The sequence below is a fragment of the Aspergillus udagawae genome (assembly GCF_001078395.1).
Source record: "Aspergillus udagawae IFM 46973 DNA, scaffold_7, whole genome shotgun sequence".
Lineage (NCBI taxonomy): Eukaryota > Fungi > Ascomycota > Eurotiomycetes > Eurotiales > Aspergillaceae > Aspergillus > Aspergillus udagawae.
Genome location: NW_025091270.1, coordinates 242,879 through 262,713, shown reverse-complemented (window position 1 = coordinate 262,713; position 19,835 = coordinate 242,879). Strand labels below are relative to the sequence as shown.

Genomic DNA, 19,835 nt, shown 5'->3' with positions numbered 1-19,835 from the left:
CTCCGCATCCACGAAGGCCATTGAGGGATTTTGATCGCGTAACAAGTACTACTCCAGATTCCTGGGGCAAGACATCATGAACCGGTTAGAAGTTGTACAAGGAGTGAAATCTGGCATGATATCTGGAGTACTCCATGGAGTTACAAAAAACCCCGCATAGAGAAGAAGCATCTACTGGGGATATTACGGGGAATACTGAATGGCATATTTGTCGATGATCCGACATCATATCTCGGGATCTTTGTCACCCCCGTAAGGTACACTCGACAATGGCAAGAACTCCATGTATACTATAATATCACACACGGCGTTCAAAGCCGCCGACCGAAACCATCCGGCATCTTATCATCGGCCATTGTAATATTCTACCGAGGAGTCTGCAGTACGTATCATATCGCATCTTCTGCCTGTGATCCGAGTCAATCCTCGTAGATAGTCATATCCGAGATACCGTAGGAAGGCTGACGATGAGGCTACGGGTCCACTTGGCCGGCTCTCTCCCGGGCCGGGTCCGGTCGGTGAACTCTTAGCAGACCGGGAGGGTCAGTTTCAACTTTCATTTGAAGATCATTATTATTCAGGCTCAAATGTAGAGAGCCAAGACGAGGGATGCCGTCTGTGGCGTGCGCCGGATCCGGTCACGTCACGTGGTCCACCGGTCTCTGTTGTTATTCGCAGAGCAAAGCGGAGCATATTCTTTGAAGTGCCACTCACAAACTACCTGGTAGATATCTATAGCGGGGCAGAGAATGGGGATACTCACTCCTTCTGATCACATTTCAACAAAAATCCGTAGCGATAATGCATCTCTTTGACATTGTGGTTCTCATTAGTCAATTCAGAGGGTTCTCTGCTTTTGGCCAAGCCTACCTTAGACTGGAATGTGGCCCCTCTTACATAACACTTTGCCTGGTCAAGTTAAACTAGAGTAGGCATTTTCACATGCCAAGAGTACTTCTCTAGGCATGCTTTATATTTGTATGCACACTACCTTCGGGTGTACTAGAGCGAAATCGACTTTAATAAACACTAGTCCAAACCATCTCTGAGATGTAGAGAGGTAGAGTCCATATGTCATGGCTCTACGGCATCCTTCCGCAAAAATGTCTCTCCTCCAGCAAAATGCAGTTGATCATGCACAACCATAGCCAATCACTCTGACAATGGCCGTCACCTGAGGACCTGGTTAGGACTGATGAGTCTGACTTGCCCATCTAACTAATGATCTTACCGAATAGTAGCAACGACAACAAAAAGAAAAGCTCCAACTACTGCAGCTCAGAGACGTGAGACTCACAGAATGGCTGACGTCAGAACACGTTGCAGGCCATCGTCACAAGCACAAGGGAGATGAAAAGAATCCTTCATTTTGAGACCTCTTGTTACTATTTCTTCGCTATGTGTCCATAGCACCGTGGCTCTGGTCATTTGGTGAAGCTACTTGATTTCCAGGGCAGCTGTATTCCTTTTATTATGGGAGGAGGTGATCGATTTCCTGACCGGCCCTCTGTCTCCCAGCCCCTTCTCCGTCCGGACTCCTCGCTCATTCAGCCCTCTGCGAAGCGACGACATCTTCGCGCCGTAGTCGATCTGGGCAGGTGAGCCATCATTTTCATCTCATTTTTTGACTTAAACCAACGTGCCAACCTTCTAATCTTGTCCAGCAACGGGATACGATGCTCTGTCTCCGACCTCTCCTCCCCGACCGCGCGCATCCTGCCGACCGTCTACCTGCGACGGGTCAACATCTCCCTCTACGACGCCCAGTTTGACGATGATACCGGCTGTCAAATCCCCATCCCCAAGCATGTTATCAAATCGGTAGTCGGTGCGATCGTTCGCTTCCAGATTACGTGTGCGCAGATCGGTGTTCCCCCGGAGAACACCCGCATTATCGCGACCGAAGCCACGCGCACCGCCCTCAATGCGAACGAGTTTGTGGATGCCATCCGACGCGCCACCAACGCCTCGGTGGAAACGCTGCCCAAAGAACTTGAAGGAACAATCGGTGCGTGGGGGATTGCCAGTAGCTTCTCCGACATCGAAGGCCTGGCCATGGATCTGGGGGGAGGGAGTATGCAGATGACCTGGATCGTCTCCCATGCGGGAAACGTCCGCATCAGCCCCAAGGGCTCATTCAGCTTTCCCTACGGAGCAGCTGCCTTGACACAGAAGCTCGGTCAGTTACGCAAGGGGAAGAGTCCAGACGAGGCGCTTCAGGCGGAGGAGGCATTCCGCCGCGAGATGGAGAGCAATTTCCGCAAGGCCTTTGAGCAGCTCGAGATTCCTGAGACGTTGGTGGATAAAGCTCGAACCGAGGGGGGCTTCCCTCTCTACCTGTCGGGGGGAGGATTTCGTGGTTGGGGATACCTCCTGCTTTACCTTCATCAGGTTCGCGGACAGTATTACCCCATCTCTATCATCAACGGCTACTCCGCTCCCAAGGAGGACTTTGAAAACACCGAAGCCCTCAAAAAAGTCGCTCGGACCGCCCGTGACATCTTCCGCGTCTCTGATCGCCGTCGAGAACAGGTCCCCTCGGTCGCATTCCTGGTCAATGTGTTGGCCAAAGCGGTGCCATACGGCATCAAAGAGGCTCAATTTTGTCAGGGCGGCGTCCGCGAAGGCGTTCTCTTCCGGGACCTCCCCCCTTTTGTTCGACAGCAGGATCCGCTAGAGGTAGCGACCACCACGTTTGCCAGCCCGTCCGCGCAGGTGATCGCCTTCCTGATGTTTGGCGCCATCCCCGCACGCACTGAGGAGAGGACCTTTCCCGCATCTGTCCGCGGGACCCTGATCCAGGCCTTTGCCAATTCGCTGTTTGTGCACGCCGCCATGTCCAAGGAGTTGTCCTCGACTGCTGCGCTGTACAGCACCAGCGCCGGCATCCTCGCATCCACTCATGGCATCCCCCATACGGACCGCGCGTGCCTGGCATTGATGCTGCAGGAGCGATATGGAGGGGAACTGCCCCCGCGGGAGAAAGATTTCAAGTTCCGGTTGCGGGAGCTGCTGACCCCCGAGGAGGTTTGGTGGATCCGATACTTGGGGAAGCTGGGACTGGTGATCGCCCGACTCTATCCCATTGGAATGATTGACCCGGCCCGACCGCGCATCGCAACCGAGGCACGATGGGCCAGTAATCTGGGCAAACACGGGAATAAGACAGGTATCGAGCTGAAGTTCTCGGTACAAAAGGTGCCGTATGACCCCACGCAGCTGAAGTCCGAATTGGAGCGAGACATTCGCAAGATCCACAAGGTAGGCAAGAGGAAGAATTGGATCGGGGGGAGAGAGGGCTGGGGGATGAAAGTTAAGGTGGTTGTGGCCGAAGAGGAGATGCTGTGATATCTGAGATACTTCCTGAACAAGCTCACTACTACTTGCCGTCTGTCTGCCAACGCGTGTTCTGCCTCCGGGGTCACTCGCCGACTGCAGTTGCTTCAATGCAGGTTGAGCAAATTCAAGGGATAATCTATAGCTACAATAGTGAAGACAAGTTTGAATATACCCTTTGTGCAATTCAACCTAACCTCTTCAAGAACGTCTCTATGACTGGGAAATTCTCAATCCTACCTTTACTCTCTTACAGCTCCTCGGCCCATCCCTACCAAAATGATTTCCCGGACTGTCTGTACAATGTCCGGCCTGGTATTGTCGTTGCCGCATGGGTATGACGACTGGAGCGGTTCCTACAGCTTGGTGACGAATTTTCTACCAACTTCAACGCCACCATCAGGACGCCACATGCAGTTGTGTACATGACGAGTCTGGTGAACCTCTTTACCTTTGCTGCGACGCCAAATCCCGCAATAATCATAAAGCGTATGTCATTGTCCGCCAGAAAGCACCCGTTGTGTACTGCTGTTATGAAGTACTGCATCCCTTCCTTTGGCTCAAGTCAGAGACATGTGGATCGGTATCATCACGCAACCAACCGACGTCGTCGACTGTCGAAGAACCGCTCAATGGAGGCGCATGGAACCCTCCCAAACCCCGCTTTGACGCCATCTTCGGGCAGACCGTACACACAGTGCCGATCACCAGCGTGGCAGTGGGACTGAAATCCCGGCGTGTAGAGCAGGAAGGAAACAACAGACATTCTCCAAGCACACACTTGCTACATCGGCCTGAGTTTTTTTTGGCTGGTAGGGCAGGAGATTGATCGGCTTTATGTTGCATAGCCGTCGGCTAGCACAACAGCTATGAGTTTTATGCGCTGGCTGTACAGGAAAAGAAGCACGACGTGTTAGAGGCAAGACAAAATCCTGCCCACCAACAAGCGGTGAGTTGCGCCCTAATGGGCGACCGATCAACCTTGTGCAGAACAGTCATCCGTTCCTTGTCCAGTCCTTGTCTAGCCCTTGTCCGTTGATTGGCCTTTTATGGGTTGGGGCCAGGAATGTATCGACTTGTCGCGCCGGGACATTTCACCAAGCTGATGTATTTGGCACTTGAGATACAGTAGTTGTCAGTCTCGATCCCAAGGCTCGGCCACCTGGTCAGTGGCTCCTGCAACCTTACGTATCTTATCTGATTTGGATCAATAGTAATGGAGCGGGCTTTTATCCACTGATGCATATTATTCTTCAAGTCCGATATAAAGGGGGCCAAGACCCACGAGAGTCCTTCCATGGGCATAGTCCAAGCTCTCAAGGATGGAATCGGTCGCCCCCACTTTGCTGGCCGTTGTTCTTCTTGTATACTGCTGTTTTCATCTCGTACGCCCTCGAACACCCCGACTCCCTTTGCCTCCAGGGCCCACCCTTCTCTCCGGACCATTTCCTGAGAAAGATATCGCGACCACATTTCGAAAATGGAATAAAAGATATGGCCCTCTAGTTAGCTTCAAGATTGGAAGCCGTACGTTTGTCGTCCTCGGAACCCGCCAAGCCGCACAGGATCTGCTGGAGAAGCGAGGCAGCATCTACAGCTCTCGGCCCCCTTCGGTATGGATGGAAAAGTACCTCAACAAGGGACTGGCGGCAGCATTCATGCCGTATGGCCCTGAGTGGAGGCTGAATCGGCGTCTGCATGGCTCTCTGCTGAGTGCTCATCACACCAATGCATATCGTTATTTGCAAGATATCCAGAGCAAGCATCTCCTGCACGAGTTTCTCTCGACCAATGACTTTCCCCACTGCTTTCATCAATACACGTCGAATGTGATGTTCACTCTGGTGTACGGAAAAGGAAGAGGCAAGGACGACAACGATCACAGAAGATTGGAGCAAATCAACGAAATGGCCGGGTTTGTGTTGCAAGGGGCGTCTTTCTGGACCGTCCTGATCGACCTGTTCCCCATTCTCGACCGTCTACCCCGGATTATCTGGAAATGGAGGACAGAAGCCGCTCGGCTTCATGACAAGACTATGGTTGTGTATCGCGAATACTGCGAGGAGGCTCTTGCAGCAGAGTGCTGGAACTGGAGCAAAGAAGTTGCACAGAAACCGGATATCATGCAGCTCCCTTGGGACAATGTATGTTACTCGCTTGGGGAACTGTATGTGGCAGGCATTCATACAACCAAAATGGTGCTGGAGCTGTTTGTCATGGTGAGCATCTTGTATCCTGACGTGGTACGCAAGGCACAGCAAGAGCTGGATTCGGTGGTGGGTGCAGATCGGCTGCCTTCATTTGACGACATGGAAAGTCTGCCGTATATCAATGCGATCATTTCTGAGCTTCTGCGATGGCGACCAATATCCCCTATTGCCGTGCCACATGCGGCAATACAAGACGACGAATACATGGGGTATTTCATCCCCCGAGGTGCAACAGTCATTGCGAATCAATTCGGAATGAATATGGACGACGCATTGTTCAATGACCCATCCAGCTTTCACCCGGAACGGTATGTAGAGAATCCGGATCTTCCAGTGTCGGCTTTTGGGTTTGGCCGGAGAGCCTGTCCCGGTCAGCGCCTGGCTCGGTCAAGCTTGTTCATTGTTATTTCGCGTTTGCTTTGGGGTTTCAATATCACATACGCAGACAAGGAGCCACCGACCGAGGAATCCTCGCCCGCTGCAGTCAAGGCCACATTTCGAGTCCGGAGTCCTCACAGACAAGAAATCATAGAAAGGAATTGGGCCTTAGCAGAGAAGAATGAACGCCTTGTCCTGTCACAGATCGAGTCTAGAATGCATAGTATATAAAGAGATTCAATAACCAGTTGCCTACTTTCCTGTCGGTATCCCATATCTACAATGCACAACAATGTATAGTTCAAGTACGCTACAATTGATGCGCTACCAACAAACTTGCAAGTAAGACGTCTCCATCAACTCAAGGCTTTATATAAGTTAGCAGATACCAAGACGTTCGTCACCGAAAATGAAGCCAGACTGGACAAGTTCTAATGTCAGAGTACTGCGACGACTGTATTACTAGGGCATATGCACAAATATTGCCTATGATTGGTCGAATCTGCATTATGCAATTTCTTATGCTGACATTACATAATCATCCTGCTTCCCCGCAAAAGCTTCCCCAGATGTCTCGGATCATCCGTTCCTTCATCTGCCGCGACCTCTTGGGTATCGCATCAGATCTCAAAAAGAAAATGGAACCAATGAATTCAGTATGAAGACCTCACCAACTCATGTCAATCTAGCCATCAGTCCTCATCAGTGTTCCGTCTGCTTCAAATCCTACAAGCGACGGGAGCATCTCCAACGACATCGCAATTCCCATTCCACCGACCGGCCCCATCGATGTCCAGCCTGTCCGAGTACGTTCCAGCGAGCCGACGTCCTGCGACGACACCTCCGAACATGCGACCGTATTATTTCTAGCGCTTATCAGGGAGCGACTCGTAAGCGCGCTTGTGATCGCTGTGCGCGTCAAAAAAAAGCTTGCAACGGCGCCCGACCGTGCCAGAAGTGTTCCAAGAAGGGAGTGGAGTGCGCATATTCCACACCGAAGAATGATACCCAGGCGGTCGAGGAGATAGCTTCTACATCAGTTCCCTTAGGTGCTGATAGTAGTAATGTGGCAGCAGCAAGTGTTGATCTGTGGACGCCCCACACTGGAGACGCCGAGCAGCTGGATAGCACCGCATTTGACACTCTCGCGTGCCCTGATCTCGATTTTCTTCAATACCCCGACCAGACATGGCAAGATTTGTTTAGTATAGGTTTAGAGGATCCCTCTCTGGCGAGCGCAGACCGCAACTACTTCTTCCATTTCCTCGACGCTTTCACCAGTCGGACTGGCTTCGTCTCGTCCTTTGAATGCGGAACACTGGAGCAGAGATTGGATGTCTTGTATACCATCGAGGAGAAAGAACGGCTCACAGACTCCTTTTGGACCCTTAACGTGGACCAATCGAGCAATCAAGATAGCAACAACTCGTGCGCGGACTCATCGCAATGGTTTAATGACCCGCTGGCCTTGCAGACACATCAGATTTCCCTTCTAATAAAGGAGGTCGTCATGATAAAGCCGCGAAATAGCTGTGTGACCGTCTCGTGGTCTCCAGATATCGAGCAACGATGTCTGCAGTTCTTCTCTCCTACGAGTCTCCGGAAGTACATTGAGCTCTACTGGTCGATCTGGTCTCCAAACGTGAACTTTCTCCATCGACCAAGTTTCCACCCGGCGAGCTCTAAGCCAATCCTTCTGGCGTCTATGGCGATCATTGGTAAGGCAGGCTCTCTCCCATCTGAACATGGCCGGTGCTGATTGGAATTGAATAGGCGCCTGTGTTTCGCCAAACCTCGAAGATAACGACAATGCTCGGATGTGGTTCAATTGTGTAGAAGAAGCCGTTTTTGCCGATGAGGACTTCAACCGGGATGCGGTCTCACCGTTCCACCCTGTTCGTGACAGACAGAAAATGCAAGCTCTGCAGGCCGCTTATATGGTCTGCTTGTACCAAAATTGGGAAGGCACTGATGCCAGCAAGAAGCGCATTCGCAGACATCGCTTTAGCACCGTCGTTTCGGTAAGCCGGCTAGACTGGAGTTGCAGGTGATTTACTGATCAATACCAGACCGTCCGTGATCTTGATATCACGACAGCGCGACATGTCGACTACAACGCGAAGCACAGGGATGAGTTCGACTGGAATGAATTTGTCGCTAGGGAAGAGTTGATCAGGTATTGTCAACCGAAATGGAAGTACAGTGATTGAATTAACCTTCACTGCTAGGACTTTTATCTGGGTCTTTCTGCTGGATACAGCGTTTGTCACATTCAACAATCTGCCGCCACGCATGGTTGTTAAGGAAATGAAGATGCATGTGGCAGCCCCCGAGTCTTGTTTCCAAGCACCTACGGCCGATCAGTGCTACGATGCAATTCGGAATTGGATGCCTTCTGCGAGCCTCTGTTGGAAGTTTTCCTTTCGTGCACTGTTCGAGACCCTGTGCATAGACGACCTGCCACTGAAGATGCAACAAGCCGTGGCAGCCCTGGGGCCCTTGAACCTCTTCACGATCATATCCGGTTTGTGCCCTTTTCACAGCCGAGCTCTCAGCTTCCAAAATACTGACATGCGCAGGCATTCACTCCTTGGTATTCCAATACCAGAGTTTCTTCAGCGCAGGGCACCTGCTCCCACGGACCCACACCGCGCTGCAAAACTTCAAGCATATTTGGCACCTCCATGAAACCACAACAATCGGGCAGTTGCCGCATACGACCGTGGATGAAAGCAATTTGAACGCAGACAACATGTGGAAGAGGGTGGGATTCTGTCGCCACGCGGGCGATTTCTGGCTTCTCGCAAGTGTCAAAGTCGATCGATTGTCTGTAGCAGAGGCAGAGCAGCACAAGGCAATCAGTGGAGAATTTGTGCTTGAAGACAGCGAACAGAGTGACTCGATCTTGTCGCAATACGATCAAACGAGTATGCGCCAAGTCAATGAACTTATTTCGGAGTTTCAAAGAGTGCACCTCGGCGACATGCCCACCGCTGTGGATTGACCGACTCAAGCAGTTCTATTATTTGAGTGAACTATGATCTGCCGTTCCAACATAGTCGCTGAAATATGCCACCATATTGCGACCAATGGCGATTTCCAAACCCACGAGTGGGATGTACCGATCGTCATCCCACCCGTACCCGACCCCCACCTCCTCCTCCGACATGGAGTTATCCCACTCGATAACCGATAATCAAACCCCAGATTTCACATCTATAAATTACGACTATGGATTATGCCTCACTGCAGGGATACTTCTGGACATTGATTGATTTCAGCCAAGTCCAGACTCGAAGCGTATATCGGATATCATGCTGTCTTTAGCGCTCCTTGGGGCTGTCGGAGCCCTTGTCTTTCTGGTGTTTCGTCTCCTATCCATAGGTCAACGGCCCAAAAACTACCCTCCTGGACCTCCCACCTTACCTCTCATTGGTAATATTCATCAGGTGAGATCGTATGCTGTTCACAGTCTCTGAATGCCGACTCACACTTGGCAGATGCCCACTCGCGATGCCCATCTGCAGTTCCAGAAGTGGGCACAAGACTACGGGCCCGTCTACAGTCTGATTCTCGGGACCAAAACTATGGTCGTACTGTCAAGCGATCAGGCTGTCAAAGACCTGCTGGATAAGCGAAGTGCGATGTACTCGCACAGACAGGAGATGTACATCGGCCAAACGCTATGCAGCGGAGGCCTTCGATTGCTTATGATGGTAGGTCTTCAATGGCCCCAACAGCTAAGCGTGCTGGCAGTGCTGACCCCAGCTAGGGATACACCCCAGTCTGGCGAGGAGTATGTGCCCTTCAATCACCAGTTAGCTTCATGAGCCTGACAAATTACAGTTTCGAAAAATGGTTCATGGCCTCCTCAACGTGACCGCTGCCAAGTCCTATGTTCCCTACCAGATGCTTGAGAACAAACAGATGATGTATGAGTTTCTCACTCAGCCAGAACGGTTCCTATATAGCATCCGTCGCTACTCCAATGCTCTAACAACGACTATGGTCTTTGGGTGGCGCACGCCGACCTACGAGGACGAGAAAATGAAACAGCTTTTCGACGGCTTCTCTGAGTTTGCCGAGATAAACCAGACGGGAACAGCCGCCCTTATTGATTTCTTTCCGTGGTTGAGAATGCTGCCGGACTTTCTCCTCCCGATGCAGAAGAGAGCCAAGGAACTTCACCAACGGGAGAAGGCTCTGTACGTGGGCCACTGGCTGCGAGCAAAGCAGGACATCTGTGACGGAAAGATTAAGCCCTGCTTTTGCGTCGGTCTGGCCGAGGCCCAAAAGTCGAACGGATTCAGTGACGACCAGGCTGCGTACATCTCCGGGACGTTGTTGGAGGCCGGTTCCGACACCACCTCCAGCACTCTGTATGCGTTCGTTCAGGCGATGCTACTCTTCCCTGACGTTCAACGCAAGCTTCAAGAGGAGATTGACTGCGTCGTGGGACCGCGCATGCCGACAATGGAGGATGAGCAGGACCTGCAGTATGTTCGCGCTTGCATGAAAGAGACCCTGCGCTGGATGCCAACGACCATTCTCGGCGCGGTGCCGCACGCCGTCACACAAGATGACGAGTATATGGGTTATCTTATCCCCAAAGGGGCTGGCGTCGTGAACAACGTGTGGGCCATCCACATGGACGAGAAGCGTCACCCCGACCCGCGGGTGTTCAACCCCGATCGGTACAAAGATGATCGCCAAACCTTGGCTGAAGCAGCCGCTAACCCTGATGCCACCAAGCGCGATCAGTTCACGTTTGGTGCTGGTCGCCGAATTTGCCCTGGAATCCACATTGCCGAGCGCAGCCTGTTCTTGGGAATCTCGCGCATGATGTGGGCTTTCAACGTGGAACCAGCATTGGATGAAAGGGGGCGGCCCATCTTGCCTGACGCAGATCGTTTGACTCAAGGGTTTGTCTGTATGCCAGAGGAGTTTCCTGCTCGCATCACGCCACGGTCGCAGGCCAAGGCGGATGTGGTCATCAAGGAATGGAACGAAGCAGAGCAACAATGCTTGGATCCAGAAACCAAGCAGTGGTTGTTGCTCTCGCCAGGGAAATGAGGTGTTGGCGACTTGTGATACCTTGTCTTTATGATGTACCAAATGGTTTATGGATTCTCTCGATGTGACATATGCGTATCTGCTTGTACATAGTTCGATACCTGATACAAAACTCTGGTCTTTGTTCACCTCTCCTTTACAATGAACCTCACAGGACATACAAACACCCAGTACCATGCCCATAATCGCTGTCAATTACTCGATGTGCTCGGTAACGACCTTGTCCCCTTCCTCGACATCGTGATCTCGAAGAGGCATCTCGGGTCCTTTGACTTTTCTCGCTTGCAAGACGCCAATTTCAGCCAGGCTGACTCCTTCTAAACGGAGTTTTTCCAGGTACTTGGCCGCTTCAGCTTCCTCTTCTCTCTCTTCAGCGGACATCTCAGGACCCCAGAAGAGGAAGAACAGCATATATGCCCAGACGGCTCCCAGGAATATTCCCATAACCTTGCCATAATCGAAGCGCTTCTTATTAGCGGCAGTAGGGGGCAAGGGATACCTTGACCCGATGGTTGACTGGATTGTAGCCGATGCAGACGAGGCAAGATTTCCGAGTTGATACGTCAATCCGACGAGAAGGGAGCGAAGGGCAGGGGGATTCACTTCCATTAGATGGATCGGGATAGGCCCCCAGACGCCACCGACGCAGAACTGCTCCCAGAAGACAGTGGCGATCAAGCTCATGTCGCGGGGCAGAACATACACAGGAACCAAGGCCCCTCCAATAATACAGGTTACCATCATGGTTAAACGTCGGCCAAAGAAGGTACTGATGTAACCGAAGAAGTTGGCGCCGACGAAGGCCCCGGCTTGACCCACCACCGTGATAACCGTGACTTGGGTTGGTTTGAGGCCGACCTGGTCTTTCAGAAAGGTGGGATAAAAGTCTTGACTTCCATGAGAGCAGGAGTTGAATCCCGTCATCAAGACGACGAGGTAGATAAACAGCACCCAGTTCTCTTTCAACGCTGTGCCTGCGTCTTTCAGGAACGACCGAAGGCCCATAGCGCGGACATGGTCGTCCTCTGCGTGAGCCTGCCGGATGCGCTCCTCGCGCTCGGCAACCATGACCTGGAAGTGATTGGTCTCGGGGAGCATCCAGCGGAAGAGGATGATGAGGACTGGGGGAGCAGCGCCGAACCAGAACAGACTGCGCCAGCCGTGGGTAGTGGTGGGTACCAGGGCCCGATAGAATGCAGCTGCTAGGAGGTATCCAATAGCGTATCCCATCTCGAAACAGCCTGATAGTACTCCACGAGCGTCGTAGGGGAGGTCCTCGAGAGCGGTGGCCGCAGCCGGGCCAAAGAGACCTGAACGGAGTTGTTAACAGAACGGCAAGGGATATGGTCTATCCGGGCGATCATACCTCCCATCGCTATTCCGTATAGAGCGCGGACACCGAGAAACTGTGGCAAAGTCTGGCAGAATCCAGACGCAAGCTCAAGGACTATAAAAGTTGACAGTGTGATTATGAACGGCCACTTCCTCCCGTATCTATCCGAAAAGAAACCAGAGATCAACGCGCCGACTGATCGGAGCATCAGAGTGACGGTGATGCCCTAGCGGACGAAACAAATGTCAATGGTCTGCTTCAAGGGTAGATGAAGGGGGACTTGGCTTACCCAGGTAACGCTGGTGACAGAGACATCAAAGTCTTTTGCAATCTCAGTCGCCGTCATGGACACGGTGAAGAAGTCGAATGCATCCCAGGTCCATCCCAAGAAGCCAACAAGGAACATGAGCCATTGGTGGGAGGTCAGCTCTCGCAGAACGGAAATAGGATTGCGGATTTTGTTCTTGGATTATTTCAATTAATATCAAACCAGATATAATGGAGAATAAGCATCCTACCCTTGGAGGTTTGAGACTGGTGAATCGAGTGGCGATGTACCGGCCTATCTGACTCGGGGAGTAAAACCACCCCGCGGCCATATGGTTCCTCATTTTGATGGATGGAGCAGTCAATGGCTATTTTGAAACCAGGTCCGGTGAGCGCAGACTCAGCATGGAGAATAACAAACAGGGATAAATCTGCGTTTTAAATCCTCTCATCACTCCGTCCGGACGGTCTGCACGCGTCATGGTAAAGTCACTCAATCTCCTCCCTATTCGGTATACAGACTCCTACACTTTGTGACGGCGACGAATGAGCCCTTTACATTCGGTAAACCATGAAAGAGCACTAGTCCCCATGGAACTGTCCTGGAAAAGAAGCTTAGATACCGAGGGGCCCAACCAAGCCACATCCCTTATTCCGAGGTACCTTGGACGACCACTTCCGTCGGACTTTTCCGTGTTCTTGGCCATTTTCTCCCTCTAGATGCCACGGAAAATGCGGGGTAATGGGCTGTGAACCAATCCATCAGCTCATATTCGAATAGTGGCTCAAGAAGCGACGGGATATACACACTACCGCAACCTTATCCCACTTTTGCCTATGGCTCTCCACCATGTAAAATGGGGGTGGTTTAAGCTCTGAGCTGCAATTGGCTTGATGGTGGTAGCAAGCTCTCTTGGCTTATCGGGTGGGTTACATCTCAGCGCACTCAAGAGACAGGGTATCGTACCTCAGGGTCTAGAGCAGAGGGAGCATTCAACCCGATCAATTCCCCCGCACGGCCTTGCGGGTGATATCATTGAAGGAGGAGGACTAACTTTATATCAGAGTTTTGGATGTTATTGGCGCGCAACCTACAGCGCCCGAAGTTGGTTATCCCAGTATGAGCCACGAGAATGTCCATCTAGGCGCTCGGGCGGTATACCATGAAGCTAATGTCTCCAAACCGCTTTGATTCATTGCCAGTGTCTAGACCTTGTGCAAGTCAGATAGCGACGTCCATGCGTCTCAGTTTCCTGGTGCCTGGATCTAGCCTCAATGACCAGTCGAGCTTTTCATAGCCGACAGCATCATGGCGACATTGAGCCAGTCAAAGCAGGCATGACGTCCCTTATTGTAGCTATGACTGCATGCTCAAATCCATCTTATCTGGCTGTTATCGGAAGGAAATATCAGAAAATGGGTTATTGGCGGGGATAACGCAACAGCTGGGGACTGTAGGGTGCGTCGTAGTGCATGATGCAATGAAGCTACTGGTTCACTACAGAGAATAATTGGCAGAATGATCTCACTTGGTATGGCTTGATCCTCGTCTATTCAATGTTCTAATACTCTGGATAATCCACGTATCCTCGGGTTCAACCAAGCGCAAGGAGGTTGGCCGTGACCCTTTTGGGAGGGTGATCATGCTGTCACAGAGATATACCCAGTGGGCAAGGGGGTCAAAGTCGCGCATGTTCTGGAAGTAGCTGTAGGGCGAGAGACGAACGCTTATGCGGCCAGTCCGATCTCCTCGCTCGTCGGCTCGATGAGTTCGAGGACAAAGCGGGAGCGGTTAGCAATGGAGTCAAGGTACTCGTCTGTCCAGACGTTGGCGTTATTATGGAGGAACTGTTCGAGGATGTTTTATTCGCCCCTGACGGGTCGGCTGTGACTCAACCCGACGCACACTAGACAGAGACATGCCATGTATCTCAACCCCGTCAAACACGGCTTCGATGGCTCGCTTCACCGCCGCCGTGTATTTGGTTCCATCCAAGGGCCTTCCCACGGATTCGAGTGCTACTCAAGATGAAAGGTTGACGGTCACCAATGAAGGAGGGAACAGTTGCTCGTCCGACATTGTCCGAGCTGGCAGCCGGTTAGGGCCCCTTCCCATGAACTGCATTGGTCATTTTTTTCCGTCCTTGTATCTGTTAGGGAGGGAAGATTGCAAGGGTTCCGGATTTATGCTGCCTATACCAGCGACTCAGTCCACATTCACCGTACTTACAGATAATACCTACACGGCGGCTCGTGAGCTAGCTTCCGTGAGCGTCAATCGTCCCGGGGATACGCGCTGGGCGTAGTATTCCAGATCCACATCATTGGGGACATAAACACCTTTCATCTCGACAGAGATCGCAACCGAGTGCAGGAAAACGTCTCACAGTTGAAGCGGCTTGAAGAGGGTATTAATAGTTGAAAGAGAGTCCATACTGCTGTCGAAGACTACCACTGAAGTGGCAATGGCGTTTGGTGGTAATGCGATTGCATCGAGGCCATCCAGTAGTATTCAAAGGATAATCTCCTACACATTATTCATCAAGCATGAGCAATGTAACTACCATGCATGCCGTGCATCTGTTGATGATAATCGAGAATAGAGATTGCCATTTAATTTGGAGATACTTTTAAGTATTTGATTCTAATGTCTGCTCTCGGAACTGGAGGAGGGGTAATTGTGGCGATATGCAGATCGGCAGATGATACACCAACAGCGTCAGCTCCTTTCTCGTATGTATGTATGCGCTGGCACTTCCTTATCGGCCTGTGTAGCCTGCCGACAGTCAGATAAACTGTGTATTTTCTTCTGTAAATTGTTCATGAACGAACTGATGTTTCTGCACTCGAAGAACGATGACCCAAGTTAACTGCCCGGATCCCAAGCTACAAGAACTGATCCGCCCCTACTCCTCCACTCTTTCCTTCTATCTGAACGGGACAAGGATAGACCTGCAGAATCCTAACCCACATTGGACATTACTGGACTTTATTCGATCCCAGCATGGCTTGAAAGGTACGAAATTGGGATGTGGTGAAGGTGGCTGTGGTGCCTGTACCGTTGTCTTGCAAACACGCGACATTCGGAATGCCCGACGAACTCGACATTTGGCCGTGAATGCATGCTTGTATCCATTGATCGGGGGTAAGCATAAGTGTCTGTCTCAAAGATGAGGCTCAGGGCTGACCTGGCAGTGGCTGGCAAACATGTCATTACCGTGGAAGGACTGGGCAATGTCGACCATCCCCATCCTTTACAGGAACGGTTGGGCAAGTTGCATGGTTCCCAGTGCGTCTTGAGCGGAAATATAACAAAAAGCAGACGCTAATAGTGTAGATGTGGTTTCTGTACTCCCGGCATAGTCATGTCGCTGTACGCCCTCATCCGCAACGCTTTCGACCCCGATACTCTCGAGTTCAGCCTGTGCGAGGATGACATAGAGATGAAGGGCCATCTGGACGGGAATCTCTGCCGATGCACAGGATACAAGCCCATTTTAGAAGCAGCCAAGTCGTTCATCCAGCAGGATCTGAAGATTCCGTTGCGCCCAACCGAAAGATCCAGTCCCACCGCATCTAGCGACTTGACTATCTCCTCTGATTCGTACGAGCAGAGCAGCGGAAAATCCTGCGGACGTCCAGGGGGCTGCTGTCGCGATACCCCTGGGTCATCCTGCTCATCTAGTCCGAGTAGTTGTGGTCAAAGTTCGCGGACCAGCATGTCATCCCAGGTAGGGCCATCGGCACCCCAATTCGAGTTCATTCCATACACACCGACAACAGAGCTCATCTACCCTCCTGGCCTGTCCAAGCATATTGATCTTCCTTTGTACTATGGCGATGAGCAAAAGGCCTGGATTCGCCCTACCACCCTTGAGCAGCTCATCCAGATCAAGACGGCATGTCCCTCGGCCAGCCTGGTCAATGGCGCCAGTGAGGTGCAGGTGGATATTCGCTTCAAGGACGCGCACCATCCAGTGTCGATATTCATCGGGAATCTCAAGGAGCTAGCGAGTATCAGCACCGTCTCCACAGCTGGAACAATCTCTGAGCTGGTCATTGGCGGTACAGCGTCATTAAGTGACATTGAAGCCGAATGTCATCGTCTCATTCCCCTCCTGCAGCCCCAGGCGTCACTTATTCAGGCCATCGCCAAGGCTCTGCGATATTTTGCCGGTCGCCAGATCCGTAACGCGGCCTCTCTTGCTGGAAATATTGCTACGGCTTCTCCTATCTCGGACATGAGTCCGCTGCTTCTCGCAGTCAATGCAACTGTCGTTTCGCGCACAACACAGGGTGAACATTTGCAGTCTATGAACTCTATGTTTCTTGGGTATCGCAAGACTGCGCTACCGGAGGGAGCAATCATCACCCAGATTCGCATTCCGATCCCATCGCCCGAAGTACGCGAGATCACCAAGTCCTACAAGCAGGCCAAACGTAAGGACGATGATATTGCCATTGTCACCGCCGGTTTCCGCGTGAGGTTAGATGATCATGCGCTAGTTCAAGAGGTTGCTCTAGCATACGGAGGCATGGCTCCTACTACCGTTCTCGCATCGAATGCCGGCAAGTCTCTCATTGGTAAACCGTGGGGAGACACTAAGGTCCTGGAGGAAGCATTGCACGCCCTTCTGGTTGATTTCAATCTCCCATACAGTGTTCCCGGTGGCATGGCTACGTATCGACGGACTCTGGCACTCTCGTTCTTCGTGCGGTTCTGGAACGAGGTCCTCTCTGACCTACACATCGGAGGCAAGGTCGACCCAGATATTACGGACGAGATCCACCGGAAAATCTCCCACGGCACACGCGATAACAGAAACCCTCATGAGCAACGTGTAGTCGGCAAACAGATCCCTCATCTATCCGGGCTGAAGCACGCAACCGGGGAAGCTGAGTATGTGGACGACATGCCGCCGCAGCACCGCGAACTATTCGGTGCGATGGTGCTATCTCAACGTGCTCATGCCAGGATCATCTCGGTCGATTGGACGCCAGCACTGCAACCCGGTTTGGCGGTAGGATACATCGACCACTACAGCATCCCTGCGGAGGCGAATGCCTGGGGTTCTGTCAAGCGTGACGAATCATTCTTCGCCGTTGACGAGGTTGTGGCTCATGGGCAGCCCATCGGCATGGTCTACGCGGAGACCGCGCTGCAAGCGCAAGCAGCCGCCAAAGCCGTTCGCGTGGTCTACGAGGATCTCCCAGCGATTCTAACCATTCATGAAGCGATTGCTGCTCGAAGCTTCTTCCCCCATGGCAAGGAGCTGAGAAAGGGTGCTCCTCCGGAGAAAATGGAGGAGATGTTTGCTCAGTGTGACCAGGTCTTCACCGGAACGACGCGTGTAGGCGGGCAGGAGCACTTCTATCTCGAGACCAATGCAGCGCTGGTAATTCCACACTCGGAGGACGAGACGATGGAAGTCTGGTCCTCTACACAAAATACAATGGAGACGCAGGAATTCGTCAGCCTGGTCACTGGAGTGCCGAGCCATCGCATCAACGCCCGGGTCAAGCGCATGGGAGGGGCCTTTGGCGGCAAGGAATCCCGTAGCGTACAGTTGGCCTGTCTACTGGCTATCGCAGCCAAGAAGGAACGGCGACCCATGCGTGCGATGCTCAATCGGGACGAGGATATGATGACCACAGGCCAACGGCACCCGGTGCAATGCCGTTGGAAAGTGGGCGTCATGAACGACGGCCGGCTAGTTGCCCTGGACGCGGACTGCTACAACAATGCCGGCTTCTCGTTAGACATGAGTGGCGCTGTGATGGACCGCTGCTGTACGCATTTGGATAATTGCTATCACATCCCCAATGTGCATATCCGCGGCTGGGTGTGCCGCACCAATACCCACAGTAACACCGCTTTCCGCGGTTTCGGCGGTCCCCAGGCTATGTTCATAGCGGAGAGTTACATGACTGCGGTGGCAGAGGGCCTCAATATTCCGATTGATGAGCTGCGCCGGCGGAATCTCTATAAGCAAGGCCAACTGACGCCATTCCTGCAGCAGATCGACGAAGACTGGCATGTGCCATTGCTCATGGACCAGGTGCGACGGGAGGCGCGGTATGACGACCGACGCGCGGCCGTGGACAAGTTCAACGCGCAGCATAGATGGCGGAAGCGAGGGATCTGCCTCATCCCGACCAAGTTCGGCCTGTCGTTTGCCACGGCCGTCCATCTCAATCAGGCCGCCGCGTCAATTAGGATCTACGCGGATGGATCCATCTTGCTCAATCACGGCGGCACAGAGATGGGCCAAGGTCTCTACACCAAGATGGTGCAGGTTGCCGCCGAGGAACTAGGAGTCCCTATTGAGAACGTCTACACGCAAGATACCTCGTCTTATCAGACAGCAAATCCTTCACCAACTGCCGCATCATCCGGAAGCGATCTTAACGGGATGGCGGTTAAGGACGCCTGTGATCAGCTTAACGAGCGCTTGAAGCCGTATCGCGAAAAGTTTGGCCCGAACGCACCCATGTCTACCGTTGCGCATGCTGCCTACTTGGATCGGGTTAACTTGACAGCAAGCGGGTTTTGGAAAATGCCCAAGATCGGGTACCAGTGGGGAAACTACGATCCGAAGACGGTGAAGCCGATGTACTATTACTTCACGCAGGTATGTCGAACGGTCCACTCGGGAGACAATGCTAATCATGTAGGGCGTTGCATGCACCGAGGTAGAACTGGATCTTCTGACAGGCGACCACACCGTCTTACGCACCGACATCAAGATGGACGTGGGACGATCGATTAACCCTGCTATCGACTATGGTCAAGTCGAAGGGGCGTTCATCCAGGGACAGGGACTCTTCACGATGGAAGAGTCTCTATGGAGTCGTGATGGACAGCTGGCCACTCGTGGGCCTGGTAACTACAAAATCCCCGCTTTCGGAGACATCCCCCAGGAATTCAATGTGAGCTTTTTGCAGGGAGTCTCATGGCAGCATCTTCGATCCATTCAGAGCAGCAAGGGATGCGGCGAGCCACCTCTGTTTCTGGGATCCACGGTGTTATTTGCTCTACGGGAGGCGCTGAAAAGTGCCCGGGAAGATCACCAGGTGCTGGAACCTTTGGTATTGGACAGTCCAGCTACGGCAGAGAGACTACGTCTGGCTGTGGGAGATCCGTTAGTTAAGAAGGCAATGGTTAAGGCGAAAGAGGGCGAGACTCCTTTCTTTGTATCCGTGGCATAAGAAGCGGGAGAGAATAACAGCTACATTGT

At 52.3% G+C, this 19,835-nt stretch overlaps 6 protein-coding genes across 6 annotated transcripts; 5 read left to right on the top strand and 1 right to left on the bottom strand.

The window, feature by feature from the left end:
- Positions 1 to 1,473: 1,473 nt before the first annotated feature.
- On the top strand, positions 1,474 to 3,348 carry Aud_008772 (putative transcription regulator (RTG2); the record flags this gene model as incomplete). The annotated part of the gene is made up of 2 exons (XM_043293637.1): positions 1,474 to 1,598; positions 1,665 to 3,348. 2 exons carry the CDS (start codon positions 1,474 to 1,476, stop codon positions 3,346 to 3,348), a joined length of 1,809 nt encoding a protein of 602 aa, XP_043149572.1.
- A 1,310-nt stretch (positions 3,349 to 4,658) lies between these two features.
- Positions 4,659 to 6,155, top strand: Aud_008771 (cytochrome P450; the record flags this gene model as incomplete). Its single annotated transcript, XM_043293636.1, has 1 exon — positions 4,659 to 6,155. The coding sequence occupies one exon, from the start codon at positions 4,659 to 4,661 to the stop codon at positions 6,153 to 6,155; it is 1,497 nt and encodes a 498-aa protein (XP_043149571.1).
- A 427-nt stretch (positions 6,156 to 6,582) lies between these two features.
- Positions 6,583 to 8,928, top strand: Aud_008770 (putative C2H2 transcription factor; the record flags this gene model as incomplete). Its single annotated transcript, XM_043293635.1, has 5 exons — positions 6,583 to 7,642; positions 7,698 to 7,945; positions 7,994 to 8,100; positions 8,153 to 8,448; positions 8,504 to 8,928. 5 exons carry the CDS (start codon positions 6,583 to 6,585, stop codon positions 8,926 to 8,928), a joined length of 2,136 nt encoding a protein of 711 aa, XP_043149570.1.
- A 310-nt stretch (positions 8,929 to 9,238) lies between these two features.
- Positions 9,239 to 10,997, top strand: Aud_008769 (cytochrome P450; the record flags this gene model as incomplete). The annotated part of the gene is made up of 4 exons (XM_043293634.1): positions 9,239 to 9,373; positions 9,425 to 9,640; positions 9,697 to 9,720; positions 9,771 to 10,997. The coding sequence occupies 4 exons, from the start codon at positions 9,239 to 9,241 to the stop codon at positions 10,995 to 10,997; spliced, it is 1,602 nt and encodes a 533-aa protein (XP_043149569.1).
- Positions 10,998 to 11,192: 195 nt separating this feature from the next.
- Aud_008768 (sugar transporter family protein) lies at positions 11,193 to 12,941 on the bottom strand (the record flags this gene model as incomplete). The annotated part of the gene is made up of 4 exons (XM_043293633.1): positions 11,193 to 12,307; positions 12,364 to 12,556; positions 12,620 to 12,793; positions 12,849 to 12,941. 4 exons carry the CDS (start codon positions 12,939 to 12,941, stop codon positions 11,193 to 11,195), a joined length of 1,575 nt encoding a protein of 524 aa, XP_043149568.1.
- A 2,512-nt stretch (positions 12,942 to 15,453) lies between these two features.
- Aud_008767 (uncharacterized protein) lies at positions 15,454 to 19,806 on the top strand (the record flags this gene model as incomplete). Its single annotated transcript, XM_043293632.1, has 4 exons — positions 15,454 to 15,742; positions 15,793 to 15,886; positions 15,935 to 19,229; positions 19,273 to 19,806. The coding sequence occupies 4 exons, from the start codon at positions 15,454 to 15,456 to the stop codon at positions 19,804 to 19,806; spliced, it is 4,212 nt and encodes a 1,403-aa protein (XP_043149567.1).
- Between the last annotated feature and the right edge of the window lie 29 nt (positions 19,807 to 19,835).